General features: G+C 38.8%; 1 protein-coding gene across 4 annotated transcripts in view; it reads left to right on the top strand.

The window, feature by feature from the left end:
- The window catches only part of LOC135705672 (uncharacterized), a 279,530-nt gene that overhangs the window by 139,730 nt on the left and 119,416 nt on the right, over positions 1–20,384 (top strand). The window contains exon 1 of one of the 4 annotated variants that reach the window (XM_065227443.1): positions 1,532–1,994. The exons of the other annotated variants lie outside the window; for them this stretch is intronic. Coding sequence (XP_065083515.1) covers positions 1,805–1,994 — 190 coding nt within the window. The 5' untranslated portion in view covers positions 1,532–1,804. Of the gene's footprint in view, positions 1–1,531; positions 1,995–20,384 lie in introns of those variants that run through there. 4 annotated transcript variants of the gene reach the window in all.

The raw sequence follows: 20,384 nt of genomic DNA, 5'->3' as shown, positions 1-20,384 counted from the left end.
AAATAAACGATTTCACCGATTTACACGCGGTTTCCCTTGACCAAATTTTGACCATATCACCCTTTACCCCCGTGGAACGTATTACTCCACCTTACTCTATATTAGACCTAGAAGTTGTAGTGGTAGGGTAGAGAACTGCTTCGGCCTAATCGCCCATTTTGGGCATATCGAGCAGAAAACTTCAAATAAATCCATGATTTCATAGTTAACAAGTCAATTGTGCGTTTGGTACTATACTTTATTTAATAAGCTACCGAAGGAAGTTAATAAGAACGCGTGATATGAAGGTATGCACCCATTATTTCCAAAAACAAAAGAAGCGCTCCGACCAAATCAATTTTTATCTTCATCCGATAGGCCGAAGTGAATTCATTGATGTTTAATGCGTTAGGTCGAGTTTAGAATCCGTAGGCCGAGTTTGGCGTCAAGAAGCAGTGTTAGACTTTTGAAAATATCTCAACAATTGGTTTCTCTTTATCAAATCTTACGGTACGTACGGAAAGGTAAATATACTTGGAAGCCATAAGTAATAATAACATTCCGTTTGGTGCCAAACTGTGCTAGATTAAGAAAGATTAAGTGCGGGTTGTGCTTAATAGGCCGGAAATGGGGTAGTTAACCCTATGTATAAATTTAGCTGTTACAGAATCTGGATTAAATTTCCATTAGGGCCCATGCCTCCCCCCTTAGAGCGTGACATAATATATGCATCAACCCTTAGTGGCCCCGTCGAAAGTAAATTAATGGATTACCGGTGTGGATGATTTTCTCAACAGATGTCGTTAGTAATAAAAAGTTAGGACGATTCATTTTGTACGCAGAAAACCAAAAATGTTTATTTTCATAAAATTAGAACATTTTTCGAAAAAAAATATTTGCCGAACCGAACTGGCCTACCAAATATTTCCTTCTGTTTTCGCTTATAAAATAGTTTTGCATAAGAGTTGAATTCATCATACATTTTTTTGTATAACGTTTTCCCCATAGCAAGGTGGCACCATGCTGTCAGTAGCTGTGAGATCAAAACTGACAGCTTACATTAATCCATTTCCACCACAATCCATCAAATCACGAGACGCACAAGCTGGTGGTACTCTAACTAAGGTGCATGATCACGCAGATAGGTGAGCATGGCAGCTTGCGCGGAAAGGAGTCGTGTAATGAAGCGTAAAATATGCCTTCCCATCGCGCCACATGGGGGTAGCAATCGGGAAGGCGAAAAAGGAATTCCGGGGGAGAGTAGAGAAATATGTTTTCTCGAACGGCGATGACCAACATTATCCACTTTTCCTTGCCGACGATCATGTGCGAGGATGGAATCATTTTTCAGATCAGTCAGGTCAGCCAACCGGTCATCGTCGTCGTTTACTCTCCGAAAAGCTTAGGTAGGCAGCCGCTGCTAAGTCAATGGTGCTGAACAGAGTGGTGGAGATCATGAATAGCAGAAATCTGTGAAATTTTCGAACGGCCGAAAGTCCAAGTGAATTTTTTTTTCCTGCTTATTGGCACTCGGGTCCGCCCGTTTGTTCGATGGGAGAATTTAGTCTCATTTGAACAGTGACTCGAACCGGTCGGCGCGGATTATTCCAACATTTTGTCACTCGGTTTCGGTTTGAGTTTATTTATATTTCCACCGTTCGGGAATAGGTGGATTTATTTGTGCTAAATTTCCGTTGGAAAAAAGTGCTTTTCGATCAATAGAGTTATCGCGATCCCAGTGTCTGCTGAGGGATCGATCAATTTGATTTTTTTGTTGTAATCGTGTCTAAGTGAAGCTGAACAATCAGCCAAAGTGCCGTGCAAGATGAATTTGATGTTCCGGAAGAACATCCGCGAGGGCGGTGGGAGATCCGGTGGCGGAGGGTCCAAGAGCAAGATGAGCAACCGTCACCAGCGGAAGGCACGGGAAAGCTACGGTGGAGCCGGTGCGGACGAGTATCACTTTCGGACGCACATCTTTTTCTCTCCAGCACACCTCAAGACGGACAACGAAGGTTACTTGTGCAAAACAGCTCCCCCTTTTGCCACTCTGTTTGCTGTGCTTTTCGCGAAACTCAAAATCCTCCCCCACACCCGCCCAAATTCCATTTTCACCTCTCGCTCTCTCCAGGATTGACTCCCCGCCGTCGTGAACCTTCATCTCGTAGATTCCCTGCTGGGCTAAGGTGTACTGTACATACTCGGTTTATTAATATAGAAGGGAAAATTGAGCGCTGCCGTTTGATTTGACATTCCAAAATAGAATTCCAATCAATCGGATCGGGAGAAGTAATCTCATTCCCAGTGAAGCGGGGCCGATCGAGCTCCGATTCAACCGAAGGGGGAAAATATCGGAAAATATGTCCTTTAAAAATAAATTGAATGTGTGAGCTCTCACTTCTTCGCTGGCAGAATGTCAATTACCCAAACACAGCGAAACATTTCACTCCCTATTTGGCCGCGCACAGTGCGAACGAGCAGCGGAAAACTTCTGTAATTGTGTTTCAATAATTGATTAATGCTTCATTTGTTCGAACCAGGGGTTGAAACAGTTGACGTTTTTTACTACACTCACTTCATTGTCGTGCGCCACAGTCTGTTTGTATTCGTACACTCATGCTCTACCGTCGTCTCTCTCACAAAACACAAACGGTAGAAAAAACATTCGGGCAAAAAGAAAATTATCAAATAACTGTCATATGACATGTGTGATTTCGTTCTACTTTCTCAATTTGGAGTAAATTAAACTATTTCTGATCTGAAATGTTATTACTAGGACATCATTGCTTGCTATTTTCAGAATTCACACAAGCACAAGATCAGCAGCTCTTATTATGAGAAAAACTAAAATACATACATTGGTGACGGTCTTCGGCGGCAGTGTCGTATGACAAAGCCTGTCATATGACATTTCAGTTTGGTACTGTACTATGATAGCTTGTTTTGCAAATGTCGGAAGCAAAGGCAGTCGATTATCACAGAAAATGTGTCGGCTACCGTGACCGCTTACAAAACTGGTTCGAACTGCCTGATCCATTCAGTGTGAAGGAATGTAAAAAAAAAACAGATAAAATTATCTATCATTGCACTGGTGGCACCAGGGTTGGGGCTGAGGGGCACATGTGCTCTCCTATTGTGGTGTGTCAAGTTATATCAACAAACATTGTTCATAATATGTCAATCTTGTAGTGAATATATATCGACTAAACCACAATAGAGAGTGCACATGTCTCCCTTTGTCCCTTCACTGGAGCCACCAGTGATCATTGCTCTGCTAGATCATGATTGTTCAAACTAGATTGAAATACACACAAAATTGAAATCGAATCAAAGATGAATTTTGTTAAATTAGTTCATTCAAAGCTTGTCTATAGGCCTCCAGATGTTAGGGTTTCTAAACTGAATAGTATTTTTGAGCTTGCCCTGGAAATCAGGGCTACTGAATCTCATTTCGTATTGATGAGTGATTTCAATATAAATTTGTATGACACTTGTTCACCTAGCACCGATAATGACCATGCATCAGAACCCTAGTCTTAATCACTTCAAACTATGGAACAACGAATAGAAGATTAGGAATCACATAGATGAAGAATAACTAACTCATTGTTTTATTGTTTCAAGATCATCATCGGTGGAAAGCCGAGTCTTGTCACTATCAACAAAGCATAAAAAGTAACAAGGACTAAGATGTGTTCCTTGGATTACTGAAAAATCCTGTTCCCCTAGTTTGCAGTAGTCAGGATTAGGAATCGGTGGTAGATCTTACATCCCGTAACGTACCATGGAAAGGTGATCTACCCACGTTACGGGGCAATCGATATGGTTAAATCACAACCTGTTAAAATTTTGTATCTTTCCTCTACTTGTCATAAACCAGGCTGCAATTCATCTATACATCAATAATCTCTTCCAAAAACGATATGATAAATGGAAAACAGATAAATCCAGTGCAGCCAAATGGAATGCTTTTGCAAGGTTGCGAAATAGGTCAAACCGCGTAGTGAAACAATCTAAGTACACTTACTTCTCTCGTCTCCTTAACCCTTCTCTTTCTTCCTACAAACTTTTGGAGAATATAAAACGTTTGTTCAATATAAAACTTTCAAAAACTCAAAGTAGAGCAGGTGGTGGTTACGTGTATAACATCACTACCGAGTCATCTTCATGTCAAATCAAGTGCCTATTACTTTTGATGAACGATTTATGGCTTGTAGGTCCTCGTCATCTTCTTTTTCATTTAGAAATCTAACGAATGAAAAAGTCCTGAGCGAATTTAATTCCGCGTCCAGTGATTCTATCGGCTTTGACTAGCTACCACTCAGCGTTTTGAAAAAAAAAACTCTTGTTGTCATGCTTTCTACCACAACGAACTATACAATCACATTAAAACAACTTCAACGCATCCACAGCTTTGGAAGATAGCACTTGATGTACCTATTGGCAAAATTGATAACCCAATGAACAGCAAAAACTACAGACTGATTAGCATTCTACCTGCTATTTCCAACATTTTTGAAAATCTTCTGACTAAACAACTAAACGAATATTTGATTCGTTACTACGTTACGTTAAGACGTTACTATGTCCTCTACAATCTGGATATCGTAAACATTGCAGTACTACAACAGCTTTGATTAAAATAGAAAACGATATAAAAACTGCACTTGACAAAAGTAATCTAACAGTTCTAGTTCTTTTGGATTTTAGTAAAGCTTTCGATGATCAGCCATAAATTGTTATGTCGTAAACTACGTAGCTTATTCTATCTCGATACAACTTCTGTAAATTTACCTTCTTCATATCTTACAGGACGAACGCAATACGTTGAATTAAATAATTCAAAATCAGAGCTTTTGAACGTCACAAGTGGTGTGCCACAAGCATCTGCTCTGGGTCCATTATTTTCCATGTTCATCAATGACCTTCCAAGTAATTTAGATTATTGTGCTTACCATCTCTGTGCTGATGATGTTCAGTTGTACCTTTCAGGTATAGTCGAAAATTTACAAAATGTCGTACGTTATACTAATTCGGTTATGAGTCATTCCAGCTCAAGTGGGTACAGAATTTAAAAAAGTTGTGGTCGATGTCACTGATTTGAGCCAAACTTGGCCAAAACGCTTATTTTGGCATTCTGAACAAATGCCATTTTTGATTTTATTCAAAAGTTCCTATATCCATCTCGGCTACAACCCTGGATCAGTGATGCAAAATATAATGACTCTCACGTGACACTCGTCTACGCATCAACCGACTATCGCTGACTGAACGTTTTGTCACGCAGTGAGAGGTAGAGCCATGACAAACCAATGAGATATACATACAGGAGTGGCACATGATAGTGTTTGTTTGTTTTTGAGAGCAATACTACGAAACATTTTCGGAGATGAAAAGTGGTGACGACACAACAACCAACTCTCCGAACAACAATCGTGATTGTGACGTCGCAACTTTATTGTCTCCCGTGCCTGAAGATTCGGATACACGGGTCCACACTACCACCCATCAAGTTTGCCCCGCTTACTAATACATTCGTAAGAGGCACTGCCTCACCTATATGTAAAGCACATAGATGACAAACAACAATCACCAGTAATGGTCGCTACTCACAAGCAAAACGTTACCCTCACTGCTGATGATGAAAAGCACAACGAAAACAGTGAAGACTTCTGCAGTACGATCAACGGAAAAAGCGAAACGACAGGAGAAAATGAAAACAATGCCTGCGCATTCTAAGCTTGTCTCGACAGGCGCGAATGTGTGAGTTACAATCAAAGCAGGCAACATTAAATGATGAGTGTCGTGATTGTCGGGAATGACCAGATCGGTGATGGATCACAACCGAAGACGACATTCATCATTCATCAGTTGCTTTTTACTTCTTTCGTCAACTTGATTGATGGTAATTGAGAAATCCAACTTAAACTCCTGCGCGCCTGGTGGCAGGAATAAGCACTAACCGACGGTGATAAGTCTGTGACAACCCTTGACAATTTCATTGATTGTTTGCCAAATTGTTTAATTTCAATGTAATTTCATGCAAATTTCTTGTCAGCATGGATGAACCTTGTACAAAATGCATAACATTATTTTGTAATGCATTGTTCCTAAATAAAAAGCTACTTCAAGACAGTTAAATTACAGAAAACATGTTAAGGTTTGAAGTCATCTGCCGATTAAACAGTAGACAAAGTTGGCCGAATAAATCCATCGACGAAAAACTATTAAATAGGCCGATTGCTCGGTGTAGCACCAGACGAAAAACGATTTAATCTGCTGATTAATACACCGACTGAAATTAATTTTTAAGTGGCAATAGATTTAGTCGGTGGACGAATCGGGTGATCTGGATGATGTTTCTTTATTTGGAAGATATTTTCGAAACAAAGCACGATAAAATTCAGAATTATATACCATTATTACGAGTACTACTTTTTTGCTCGGATCATGTTTTGACTCCCACAGAAACTCGCTAAATAGAATAAATACAAAATAATAGTTTTTTGGTTGAAATTTCAAAAATGTATTCAGTTTGACACATTATTTCGGACTTATCACCGCTGCGATTGCAGCGCTACGGTAGCCGATTGAAACTTGGATTTGTCAATAGAGAGAGCTTCGACGAGCACATCGATAGGAATGTACAAAGCGTTACTACCATCAGCTGTTTGACGATCGTGATTGTGATAGATCGCAACTCTGCCCTGGATTTTTGAGATTTTTAAAAATTTCAACTTTCAGAAGAGATTACTCCACAACCAAATAAGCTATTTGGGATCATAGAACATCAATTTGAAGGTTTTTTTTTTTAATGTAGATTCTCTTAGGTGTACCCACATTTAGTTTTTGTTATAGTAACTACAGTAAGCTATGTTCACTATGGCCTATTATTTCTTAATATTTTGGGCTCAAATTTTAACCACGCTTTGGAAACCTCTTCTACTAGATGTGTTTCCAAGGGCAAATGATTTGGACAAATAGTTTTTGAGATATGACCAGATGAATGAGTGGTAGTTTTGAGCTTTCCTAGTGGAAAATCAATTCTTTTTAATATTTAATATTTTTCTTGAATTCCTTCACGCCGATGGCACAATAATATTTTTTATGTTATTTTTCACATGTTCTGGGCAAGATTCTCATTATATGAAATCATAAATTGCTCATGTATTTACTTCTGTCCATAATTTTATTATGAGCATGAGCATGAGCATGATTGACCGCCCACGGTTGCTACTCTGTTATTGCCAGACCAGCTGTAATTACACAGAGAACCAATAGACGATGCTTGGGACTAGCAATCATCTTCAATGTGTAAAAACTGGTGATCTCGAATTATGCAATACCAGCGCCAGCCGCGCCTGAACGCAGGTCAAGAAAGGAATGGGTAGGAATGTGTTGACGTGACACTCACTTTGATGGAAGCCGAGGAGTCCTCTGCACTTCCACGAGGAATCACTGGGATGTTGGGTAGGAGGGTTGGGTTTGCAGCAGGGTTCGTTTTGGTAAACGATAAGCCGAATTGATGTCCTAACGATCGTATAACGCGAAGGAGCTTAGGATTGAACCCACGGTCTTCTGCTCAGTAAGCAAAAACGTTTGCCACTAGGCAGACGAGCTCCTTTTTAATCATCGACGAATCTTGAATGTGGATGGGCTTGAGATTAGACTCATGATGTTCTGCTCAGTAAGCAAAAACGGTTGCAATAAGGCCACCGAGCCTCTCATATCACATTATAGCGTTATTTTTATTACTATTCAAACCCGGCACCGACGACAACGAAAAGTTTTACAAAATAGACGATAAACAAGCGATCTTACCATGCATTTTTAATATGAAAGGATCTGGGACCGCGTTTTTCTCCTCAGTAAGCAAGCCACTGCAACCGACGATCTTTGAAATCCTAAAACTAAAAGCTACGAAAGAGTACTTAGGCCTTCATTAAGATCCACTTTCACGCGACGTTCAATGTTTCGATTTTCTCTTTACGCATGGTTCAGACAATCATAACAAGCTATGACCGACGTGACGATTGTTTAAGACCTGGTTAAACAAGCTATTCAAATGAAATTACGTTCTCGAATGTAATTTGAATCTTGGAATGTAATGAACAACAGAAATACGGGATAATTCATATTTTCAGCGGTTGATGCGATTACGACAGCGACTACGACGGCGCTTACGACAACGACAACAGAAAATTTGTAACTTACCATTTGTCTAGGATAAACACCTTTGCCCGGCACCTCCACTGGTTCTTCATGTCCGCTATCTGTCACTGTTTGCAAAATATCTAATAGCAATTACCTTTGTTGTAATACTTCCTGTATTGCCATGGTGATCTGGGAGGAGGTTCGCATCTAGTGCTTGGGCGTATCCAGTGAGGCATCCTTCAGATTACTTACAATCTCCGACACTCAATGCAAATCGCAGGCACACTTACGCTAGTTACAAAAAAAAACACACCCGTGCAAAGAAACGGATCCAATAAACGTCACTCTTGCGAAAGCACACCCGTCGTCGTCGAACGGCAAAAAAGGAATCGGTGGGCAATTTTGTGATACGGATTTCCAAAATCAAACGGGAAAGCGAATGCACGCACAAAACAGAGAACAAACTTAATACACAACCGTATCCAAAGGCGTTCGAAACTCGACTCCCACTATTATGTTAATTGCGATGAACCTCCAAACTTCTGGGAAGAATCTGAACCCTTGAAAAGATTATTTTTTTTTTGAAAATCTGGGTGAACCGCTGTTCCCAAAACTTCCAGGAAGTTCATTGAATCCAATAAATAACTTCTCTAACAAACTGCTACGAAGTTATCTAAGCTGATATAAAGATCTCTGAAGATCTAAGAAGATTACTGAGCCTACAAAATTTCCTGAACTTCTTCAAAGTTGCTAAACTTCTATGAGATTTGCCAAACTAGTACGAAATTCCCTGAACATATCCAAAATTCCTACACATCTATGAAGTTTTTCGAAGCTCCTAGAATTGCTGTGTACTTGCTAAGATTGCTGAACAATTAGGAAATTCACTGCACTTCTACAAAATTTCCTGAACTATCAAGAGATTCGTTGATTTTCTGGTCAGTTATCTGAAGTTTTACAAAATTTCCTGAACTTCTACGGAATTCCCCAAACTATTCCAAGTCCATGAACCTTTAACTTTAACGAAGTGCCCTGTAATTAAAAGATGGTCGAAAAACGTTTATGAAATTAAAGTATATTCTCTTCACGTCAACGAAGTACCCCAAACTTGTACAAGTATTCACTTCTTTGAAGTTTTCCCTAATTTTGCAAAGCTTCTTGAATTTCTGGGCAATAATTCTCTGAAGCTCTGCGAATTTAAATTCCCTGAGATTCAATTCAATTTCCAGACTTTCTACAATGTCTCCGAACTCTGAAGTTTTACAAAATTCAATAGACTTAAAAAAAAACTTGATCTTCAAAGAATTTCCCTGAGGTCCTACAAAATTCACGAAATTTCTCTTAAGTTCGTTAAACTTCTACAAAGTGTGATGTATTTTTACAAAGTTCTCTGAACTTCTACAACATTTTCTGAAGTTCTCCAAAATTCTCTGCACCTCAGAATTAGACAAAACAGGAGCATATTCTCGCCGACTGACGGGGGTTTAGAAAGCATATCGTTCCGGTGCATTTGTATAGTGGTTTGAAAACTAATTTGTCAAAAGTTAATGTATTAACCATACATAACAAAATTCGTTTCAATGCTATTGAGCACGGTCATCATTTATGTGCTACTTCTGTCCACAATTTTATTATGCTCCAAAAAGTGAAAAAATACGTTCCTATGCGATACAGCCAAAACGTTGTGCTTTAGAAGTACGATGAGATCAGATAGATTAGCAAGTTAATAAAATTTCAGTTGTCGATGACAGCTGCTACTTGAATAATACCCTTACTTGAGTAATTAATTAATTTTTATTAGATACAATCACGAGCAAGAATGATTTTTTTTTAATTATAGTTATAAATAAAAATAAACGTTGAACCTTTATTTTTCATTTGTTGAAAACACACTTTCCATTAATGAACGTAACTGTCATGTTCTCCTTCTACACACTTCCACAGTTATTAATTGAGAGCTTTCGATGCCAACATCAGTGCAACAGTTAACTGTTAACAAAACTGTCATGTATCGTCAGCAAAAATGTTTACCATCCACCCACCGTTATTTCTGTATTTTGGAAAATCTATCTATTTTCTTTATTAGAGATAAAAATTAGTCATCTACAATTAATCAATTCGATTGGCTAGAGGACAACCGAGAAATAGCGATTGGAAAATGGTACCACAACCCGCGCTATTCGGAGGATGGTACACTACTCATTTGACATACTTGTGATTCGGGTTTAGATAAACATCTGTTTGCTACCAGCCAAGTGAGATGAAATAATTTTTGTAGTGCTCCCAACGTTGAAAATATACCTCTTCTTATGTCCCAGGCGAATTTTGTCTTCTGAGCACAAACATAACTTACTACTTGTTTTGTTTTTGATTTCTCTAAATGAACACGTATAAGTGCAGGTTCGTCCACTTGAATGCGTGCAAGCCTTAAAATCTAGTCTAATACTTAGACATAAATATAAGTATGCAACTGTTTCCTGTGCGTAGCTTCAAATGCGTGGGTACACATGTAAGAATAAAAATACCTTTAAATTGACGTTCTAATATCACGAATAGCTTATTTGGTTGTGGAGTAATCTCTCCTGAGAGATCAAATTTTTAAAAATATCGAAAAACCAGGGTTGTAGCCGAGAGAGATCTAGGCACTTCAAAGCAAAATCAAAAAAGGCGTTTGTTCAGAATGCCAAAATAAGCGTTTTGGCCAAGTTTGACTCAAATTGGTGACATCGACCACAGGTGGTGTGCCCACTTGAGCTGGAATGACCCATATTTCAAAAATTTGTGAGTGGAGTGTAACAAACGGGTTACAATTAAATGCAAACAAAACTCAAGCAATCATATTTAAAAATCGATCAGTAAACATTTCAGATGCTTCTTGCATTGTGATAGGTGATACCGCAATAGCATATTTAGATGTTTTTAAGGATTTTGGAATACTTATGGACTCACATTTGAACTGGACTGCACAGATAAACAGTGTTTCATAAAAGGTATTTTTGGTCTGTTGATTGAAATTAGCTCATAGCCTTCTGCTATTCAACTATGCTGATATTCGATATATATCTACTTCCTACAATAATACTTGATAATTACAGCTAGCGTTTAATGCTGTTACAAGATATGTTTACAATATTCTTCGCTTTGAACATATTGGCATCAATCACAAGGGAATTTTTGGTTGCACTTATGAAAATAACGCGAAGCTGAGAGCATGTACCCAAACGTACAAAGCTCAAGAAATTTAACACTCACCAGTTGTCGTACACAGATTTACAGATGCTCTTTTCATCAACGTGCTGTGAAATTATGGAATGTATCCCATACAGTTTCGTTCAAATTTTGCACACTTGTTGGGGACCTTAATACAGAAAGCAGTGGATTCCAGGGGTTGTGATCCTCCATATAAACATGACCCTAATGGTCCGTCTAGCCAGAACGATCAGAAATTGCCTTATTAATTAGCCCTCCCCATTTACAACAACCATTTCTCCCACTGTGCAACGGTATTATATCATCTTCCGACAGACTAGTATTGGGTTTCGTAATCGAGAAACCGGCAATTTATTTTCTTTCTCTTCGTTATTGAAATCAACCCTACACTGTCTGGTAATGACGAATGTGACGAGCTTAAATTTGTTTAATGGCATTCTTCATAAATCCAATTATTTCGTGATGTCGCTCCTCGCGACGTCGTTAGCAACGGACTTACACCATCATGAAATCCCTATGCACAGGTACCTGTTGAGCGTAAATAGACGATGAGGGGCACATTGAATGAACACAGATCAGATCAATTTCTTCTGAATGGAATGGCTTGTGTTTTGAAGTTCACTTCGAATCGCCGTGTCAGTTCGAATTTTAAAATAGACAAAAAATAAAACATGTGCCCTCAATCGGTTTCTCAAGAATTTCAAAGACACGTCTGAGACGAACCGTTGTTTTGTTTTTTTATTTGTTAAATGACAGATGATTCATTTGGTTCCGATCGCTTTTGAAGATCCGCCTTACGCACGGAAAGGAAAAGTCACGGTCGTGTCAAGAGATTTGTTCTGTACTGTTAATTATACACTAACGGCTCAATGTGAAGATTATTAAAACCCCGAAAAGTAGGTCGCCGGACAAATGAAGAAAAAAAATTGTTGGCACCATGTTTTGCAAAACATTATTATTATCGTCGACGTTGTCGCGATGATCTACCGCCCAAAGCTGGTTTCCCAGAAGGAGGAATGTCGCTTCTCTATTAGTATTCCTCGCGTTATTTATAACGGTAATCATTCATTAAATTTGCCGGCTTTGGGAACTATCATAGCGATCAGCACGGAGGCGGGATGATGCTAATTGTGATAGAGCAAGTGCATTTTAGTAGCAATATAGTTGTTGTGATTAAAGTGGACCAATTTGCAAAAATGTGTTTTATCTTGATGCATTCTTTGAATTTGACGAAGACGGTCACAGCTGAATAATAAATTCACCTGGTAATTGTACTTTTATTAATGGTTTATGCAATGCGGGAGAACACATGGCCTTTAAGGGGCGAGGACGTTTGACATACGGATTGGTTTGGCAAAAAGACGTTTGGCTGAATAGAGGTTTTTAACGTAAACTATTCCGAATAATAAAGTCAAATTCTGGGTACAGATTGGAATCAAGTCAAGTCATTCTGTGGACACTCCAAGGTCAAGTCTTGATAGTTCATGAATCGGCTCTGAACTAATCCTCATATAATTTAACCCGTGGCAAAGGTTGCTTCGACACAATAAGCTATGATTTGGACTCTCTGAAAGCGAAATTGACAGGTTTTATGTGACATACCTCTTGAAGAACCCTATCACTATCAACGGCCAAATATATAAAGAAGAATGCCTCCAGAAGCGCCTGCTGTCCTTCCTCCGGTCCCACGAAGTCACACTCTGTTTTGGCCGGATCTGGCATCGTGCCGTTACGCGAAACCGGTGATGGTGTGGTACAACGATGTTGTTTTTGTGCCGAAGGAGGCAAATCCACCAAACTCGCAAGAACTTCGCCCAATAGAAAAATTCTGGCAAGCTCCGGAAAACCGGGAAGATCTTCAAAAACGACAAGGATTTGAAGAAAGAGTGGATGGAATTATGTAAGAAAAATGGCGCAAGTGTTGCACAGGATTTGATGGGTAGCGTTAAGTCCAAGGTGCGAGCATTTAGCCTAGGAGAGGAGGTTAAATAAACCAAGTTTGCAAAAACAAAGCTAATATGTTATTCAACTATGCGGCGCTAATGCACTTGGGAACTATAAGTAAATGCTGTATCTCAAGGTACTAACCGTCTGACTTCAGCAAAGTTGTTCAGTAGTCGTAGTCAGACCTTGCAAGTGGTGATTAGTTCATAAGTATGCCACTACGTGGCACTGGTTTGCATTGTAAGTTCTAGTATTGGTATATCTAGAGATCCTGACCATCTGAGAAGTTAGAGTAGAGTTCTTCAGGTAACCAAGGTCTTCTACATGGGGTAACATAGGCACCACCAAAGTGATATAATATAATAATTTTCAATAAGGGCATAGTAACGTATTAAAGGAGTAGCGATTTTATCTACGAAAAATCGAAATTTTTTTTTTTTTCAACCGCTGCCAATTTGGTAATTTTGCGAATTTCGAAAATGTCCTAGGTTAGATTTTAGATATTTTAATGAAGAACTCAAAACATTTATTTATTTTCTCCGATGTTTCAATGCTGACAGCACAAGCAACTAAATCATCGCCTGTATCTGTCTGATTGCAGGGCTGCCAACAGCGGAAAAATAGTATTTTGGGCTGAAAATTTTCGAAAATAAAGCTAAAGTGTTGCTTAATAACAAACTGAAAACCCGAAGTGATTCTAATGTTCTTAAAAAATTAACAAAAAATATCCTTTTTCATCCAGGTGTGTAAGCCCAAAATCCTGGAAATTTAGTTAAACCCGTAATATGAACATCTATTTTTTTTGTTATCTTGAAATTGTATCTCAATTCTGGATCTGCAATTCAAGTCTATATTAGTGACTTTAAAATTATGCCTTAATCCATGATTTCCGACACCTTGGGAAAAAAATTCTTAGTCCCAAATGTTTAAAAATGGATGTTGTAGAATCTCGAAAATGTTTCGAAGTCAGTATATAATTTTATGATGTCCGGGATCTTAATTTCTTTACAAGTCCAATCAATCTTGACATCATTCAAACCAAGAAACATCCTATAAGGAACAAACTTTTTTTTAGGATTGCTGTTTTCCGGAATTTTTTCTAAGATGCTTTGAATATTTTCCATCATTCTGAAAATCTTGATTATTTTTGGAGTTTTTTTTAAGCAAATTAAGTAGAAACTAAAGCAAATTTCTGTTAAATGAAGATCTACTAAAAATCTGCATAGAGGCAAAATTAGTAAAACTGAAGTTAGACTCAATATAGGGGAAATATCTCTAACGTTGGCCTATGGATCTAAGATTGGGCCCATCGCTAAAAAAGCAGCTATTTATCAATTTTATCTAGATGAACGCGTTATTGGGACGTTACTAATGGATATTTTTGGTTGCTATTGAAAATTTAGTCGATTGCTGAATTTATGTATGGGCCCAAATTAGGGACACTTAGGCCGACATTACCTGCATTTCCCCTACATGTCAGAAATCTAAATCAATCAAAATTATGAGTGCATAGCAATATAACATATCTCGGAAAATATAATGTTGCGGAAGTTTTGAATACCTAGCTTGTTCTGAAATTCATTTTTTTTTTTCTTGATTTATTTTCCGCCGATCTTGTTTTCCTTACTGGGTACCAATGCTACCGACGCCAGAGAGGCAGCTCCCACACCTGAACCCTACCTATCGACCCCTCAACTCATGGACCGGAGAACAACGGCTTTACTTCCCATCCGAAGGAAGGCGTGATCAGAGATTTCATGTTTCAGAAAATCCCGGCGGTGCCGACTGGGATTGAACCTATGCCTTTTGGGGTAAGAGGCAATCACGCTTACCACTACACTACCGGCGCCGCTGTTCTGAAATTCATGACCCTTCCAGATCTGCACCTCATAAATCTACAGTAGCTCTTGGGACTGAAACAATTGTTACTTCACGATGTTTAGGAACTTCTGGAACACCATGAACTTTAAAAAAACATTAGAAATTTTCCGAGCATAGGGGAAGACTCCGAAACTATTAAAATTTCAGGTACGGTGCTCCTGGAATTCTAACAAGAGCTTCGGAAGTTTTGGTTGCTAAAAAATCTTTGAGCTTCTGCCCGGCAGTTCCAGAAGATGTGGGTCATCTGATGAATTGCTCTCTGGAGATTTTAAACGCTCGAGTATCTTGAAATTCTTCGTGATTCTCGGCTTCTGAAGGGTATCTAAGCGCCTAAATAGGATATCTGATACCAAATTGTCAATCATTCCTTCTTGAGAACATATCAAACTATACACACTATACACACACTTAGTTTTGTTTTTGCCAGCTCAGCAATTTACGATTTTTGAAATAAATTGCGAATTTTTTTCTGAGGAATGGACTTGGCCAAAAACCAAACTTCGATGTGTACTTCGAGTGGGTTCACTGGACAATATGAGTACATATTTTCGGAACGGGAACAACGTGTAGAGGCCGGAAATCGATGATTCATGCCATTATGGATGGATGAGATGGTGACAACCGGCTTGTGAAAAGAATACCCTAGAAGGACAATCCATGGAACCATCGATCCGGCCGTTGCTGAACCGAATAGCCATCATGCATTCCTGTGCTCCGAAAATGATGACATCGAGCTTACAGATCTGGTGAAGCAGACTTACAGGAATACTTTGAGATTTCTGGCCAGTCGGCGAAAATAGCAGATGAAGATCAGCGTGCACTGGACATCATGAACCGCACGATCACTTGACGCGGTGAACGTTTCGAAGTAGGCCAGATCAAATACAACAACTCGAAAATGGACTTGAATCCTGATTTTCCGGGGCAGAATTGCAGCCAGATTGAAGACTACATTAATAAGAGCAACCGTAACGGTCGTTGTCATTTGCGCGACTATTTTAACAGCGCACAGCGCTCTCATTTTAGTTTAGTCACTCATCTCCACACCGGTCGCTGCTATCGTGGTTATCAATTTACTCACCTTTGTCCGTACCGGTAGTGAGCATTTTGACATTTCTTCGAATAGCAACCCAGCGTTGCCAGATATACAGATTTATCGGTATTTATAACGATTTCCAAACTAGATACCGATATACAGATAAGGTTCCTCAGAATACCGATTTTTAAAATTTTATACCGATTTATACCGTTTTTTTTTTTTAATAATCAAAATTATTATTGCCTGCCCACGCTCGAATTTCGGAGAAAATTTTTGTGAGAGACTTGTATCTTTTGAATACCTCATATTTTTTAAGCCTTAAAAATTCTAAACAATCATCTCTAACATGCCTTATGCTTGATACTCTTTCGACTAATGTTTGCATTTCCTCACCGGTTTTGGCTACCCATCAATCGATAAATAGTCAATGGCTCTTTCCGGTAATTCCTAGGCAATCGAGAAATATGTTTTAAACTTTATTTTACTTCCTGAAATTTTTATTCATTTTTAAACTTCCTGAAGTTTTGTCCTGTTTTGTGTTTCCCTGGAATTTTCTTCCACCTTACCTTGGAAGCTTGCGGATCCACACTAGCTGCAGGCACATTTAAGAAGTTCTGAAACTTCCGAAAAGTCCAGACTTTTGTGTAAGTTTCGATAAATTAAAGTTTCATTAACTTCTCTTAAAATTCAAAAACCCGGAAATTTCAAAATAGTCCAGCGAACTCCAGTGAACTTAAGGAAACATCATAAATATTTTGGAAACTTCATAAGTCCAAAGAACTTCAGGGAAATTTGGTGGTTTTCAGGAACTTTAGTGTTTCAGAGAACATCAGGGCAGATCAATTAATTTCAATGAAATTGCTGAAATTATAAAGGAGCTCCGAGAAACTCAGGCAATTTCCGAAAACTTCAGCAATGTTCATGCAAATTTAAGAAACGTAAGGGAAGTTACATGAACATTAGATCATTGTGAGAACATTTTATGGGGAGTTCTATGCTTTTTAATGACAGTGTCGATAACTTTTAAAAATTAAAAAATCAGGAAGATCAGAGAACTTCAATGCTGATGTTACAATAAATTCATGAAAATTGTGAGAGCACTTAAGAGATTTCCTAATCTCCAAGAAAGTCCAGAGACCTTCTAAGATGATTAGAGATATTCCGGTAGTCTAATTATAATCAGGGAAGTTTTGAGCGCTTCGTGGATGCCCAGAGAGGAAAATTTTCTGGATCATTAGTACATCCCCCAGGAGTCTCTTTCATTCGGAATTAAGTCCTTGTTTATTACGACTGTTCCGTAAGCGTTCTGGCTTCCGACTTTCTTCAGATGTTTCTTCCAATTTACCTTAGGAAGTTTCTGCCAGCGTCTCCAGAAAGTTTCTTTCGCCTTCTCCAGGAAGTTCAATTAATTCTCCCAGAAATTTCTTTGGTCTTCTTCTGGAAGTTTGACCATAAGCCAAAGGTTTTTTTTATTCGACTTCTATTGGAAGGTTTTTCCGAGCTTCTTCTGGCATTCCCTGGAAATGGCTACTTCTGGAAATTTACTTTCGGTTTCCGAAACTTTTCTGGGTTCCTTTGGAAGTGATATCCGATTTTTTTCCGATAGTTTATTTTAATTTTCGCCACAAGTTTCTAAGTTCGTGTCTTGGAAGTTTTCCGCAGGTTTTCCCAGCTTTTCTCGAACTTCATCCAGGAGAGCTTCATTTGTCTTTCTCTGGATGTTTTTTCAGCTCCTTTCAGAAGCTAATTCAAACATTCCCCGGGGTTTTCATTCGGAATTTCCCGATCATAGTTCAAAAGCTAAAATGTTGCTTTGATTAACAGCTGTCTCAGTCTTAAAACACTGCACGACTACGATGTAATCTGCCCTAAAGAGCCTGAATTTATTTAAATTAGGCTCTTTAATCAGTCCGACATTTCGGCCATAGGTTGTGGCTTTTTTAAAGGGAAAATATTGTTTTTCGTTATTGTCAATGGTTTAGTCGTTTTCCAATATTTGATTTGATTTAATGATATTTAATTGAAGAAAAAAAACTACTTGGTCACAATTTTGATCACCACTTGAGAACAACGATAATTTTAAAAATTAAATAAAAAAAAAATAAAAAAGTGCTTTAAGACTGAGAAAGCCGTCATACAAAGCAATTCCTTTCAAATCCCAGTCGTCACCATCGTTAAAATTTTCGCTTTCAAAAACGGCTATAATATAAAATTAAATAAATAGTAAATACCGATAAATACCGATAAATACCGATTTTTTAATATCCTTGATACCGATAATCTTTAAAAAAAAATCTGGCAACGCTGTAGCAACCCGCGCTGCTATCACGCTGCTAAATTTGGTAGCGCGCTTCTCACCGAGAAGCCGACTGCTATTTTAGTTACTCGTATGGCAACCCCCGATACGGTAGCTGCGCTATGATGAGGGCTGCTAAAATGAGTTTAGCAGCGTACCGTTACGGTTGCTCTAAGGGGTACGCTAGGAAATTGGAGCCTGAAGAGTTAGCTGAAACAGCTAACACCTGGTACCTGCCTCATTTTAGTTCGGTGGGTTCCAAGAAGTTTCGTTTGGTCATGGATGCCAAAACAAAGTCACACGGGTTTTCTTTAACGATCTGCTACTGAAGGGTCCTGATTTCGTTCCGGCACTGATAGCAATCCTGATCCGAGCCGGAATGAAGAAAATTGCTTTCGTCGCGGACATCATGGAAATGTTTTATCATATCCTTATCCGTAGAGAAGATCAAGATTCCCAACGTTTCCTGTGGCGTGGTATGAACCGCACAGATCTGATGGGGATGGCGGCGCTGTTTCTTTCCCATCGATGGCACAATTCATCAAGAACTTCAACGCGAAAGAGCTGTGGATTGTGATTCAAGGGAGGACCTGCAGCAAATCCCACCTGAAACCGCTTTCAAACTAGTTGAAGATAGCCGTGGCTGCATAGCAAAAGCATCCAACACCGAGAACAAGCGTGTGAAGCACATTGATGTCAAACACCACTATCTACGGGACCATGTGGCAAACGGAAACATCCATCTGGAAGCTATAAGAATAGCAGACCTGCTAGCGGACACGTTCACCAAAGCTTCATAAAATTCATTACGATCATCTGCGTTTTTGAATTTTGAACAGTTATCTAGTGATTTTTTTTTTATTAATTGACAAATTATGTATCTTGACGAAGTTATCTCTCACGGATTATGTTTTATTGTAGCACTCCAAAAATATTTTGTTCGCCAGTAGTAGGAAAAGTTGACCAAATTTTGTTGATGGTATACTGGATTCAGTCCTAAAGGATTCCCTTCTGCGATTACGAATAGGGGAAGTGTACCAGTTATGGCACTAGTGGCCCTCTAATAGGCCATATGGTCTAAAACCTCAATGTTTATTAATAATCTGATAATCTATTTCACATGATGTTAGTCTCAATGCTGTTCTCTATAACTACGTCAAGCTTCATCAGCAATTTAGGCACTCTAACAATCTCACGCTAGCGAATCAATCTAGGAATAGTCTTCTGCCATTTCTAGCTTCTAAATCCATCTACTATCATCGTGCTCCACATCCTTTTGCAGAAAATCTTCATCAGTCGTCTTTCTATCTACGCGCACATCTCACGACAGCAAATCAAAATCTTCCTTCCTAGCTAGAGTCGTCTCTTTTGGACTTGGTCCTTAGTAATATTGTGGAATTAACCTTGCGAGTGCTGCTGCCATTATATCATGCTTTTTTGTGGGATCTGGATTTTCTGCAATGTTGCAAATCAAACCAAAAGAGTTTACCACACTAGACGTCGAAGATTGGCTTTATCGCAAAACCTGGTAGACCAGTCGAAAAGTGATTTCGAAGAGAAACGGTGCTACCGTAGTGGCCAACCCCTTGAAACGAGATCCAACTCTCGATGCTGCCAAAACATATGTAGGCTACAATCGCAGCTGACAAACAATAATATCTGTTCTTATAACAACCAATCTTATTAATCTGCAATGATCGTTTAAAAATTAATTAAGTTGTTTAAGATTTGATGAGATCACATTTTGCATTTATCGCGCTTTAGAACATTAAAAAAAAAACACAGATTTCATTTAGGAAACTCTGGTAGTTAGGTGCATCAGTTCTTCTTCGACGATTCTCATCCAAATGTTGAACTTCTTCAGTGCGTCAGTGGCAAGCT

The sequence above is a fragment of the Ochlerotatus camptorhynchus genome, unplaced genomic scaffold (assembly GCF_037179485.1).
Source record: "Ochlerotatus camptorhynchus isolate MF236.1 unplaced genomic scaffold, CSIRO-AGI_Acam_v1.1 ptg000022l, whole genome shotgun sequence".
Taxonomy (NCBI): Eukaryota; Metazoa; Arthropoda; class Insecta; order Diptera; family Culicidae; genus Ochlerotatus; species Ochlerotatus camptorhynchus.
The sequence above is the reverse complement of the archived record's forward strand: the minus strand, read 5'-3'. Positions and strand labels throughout refer to the sequence as shown.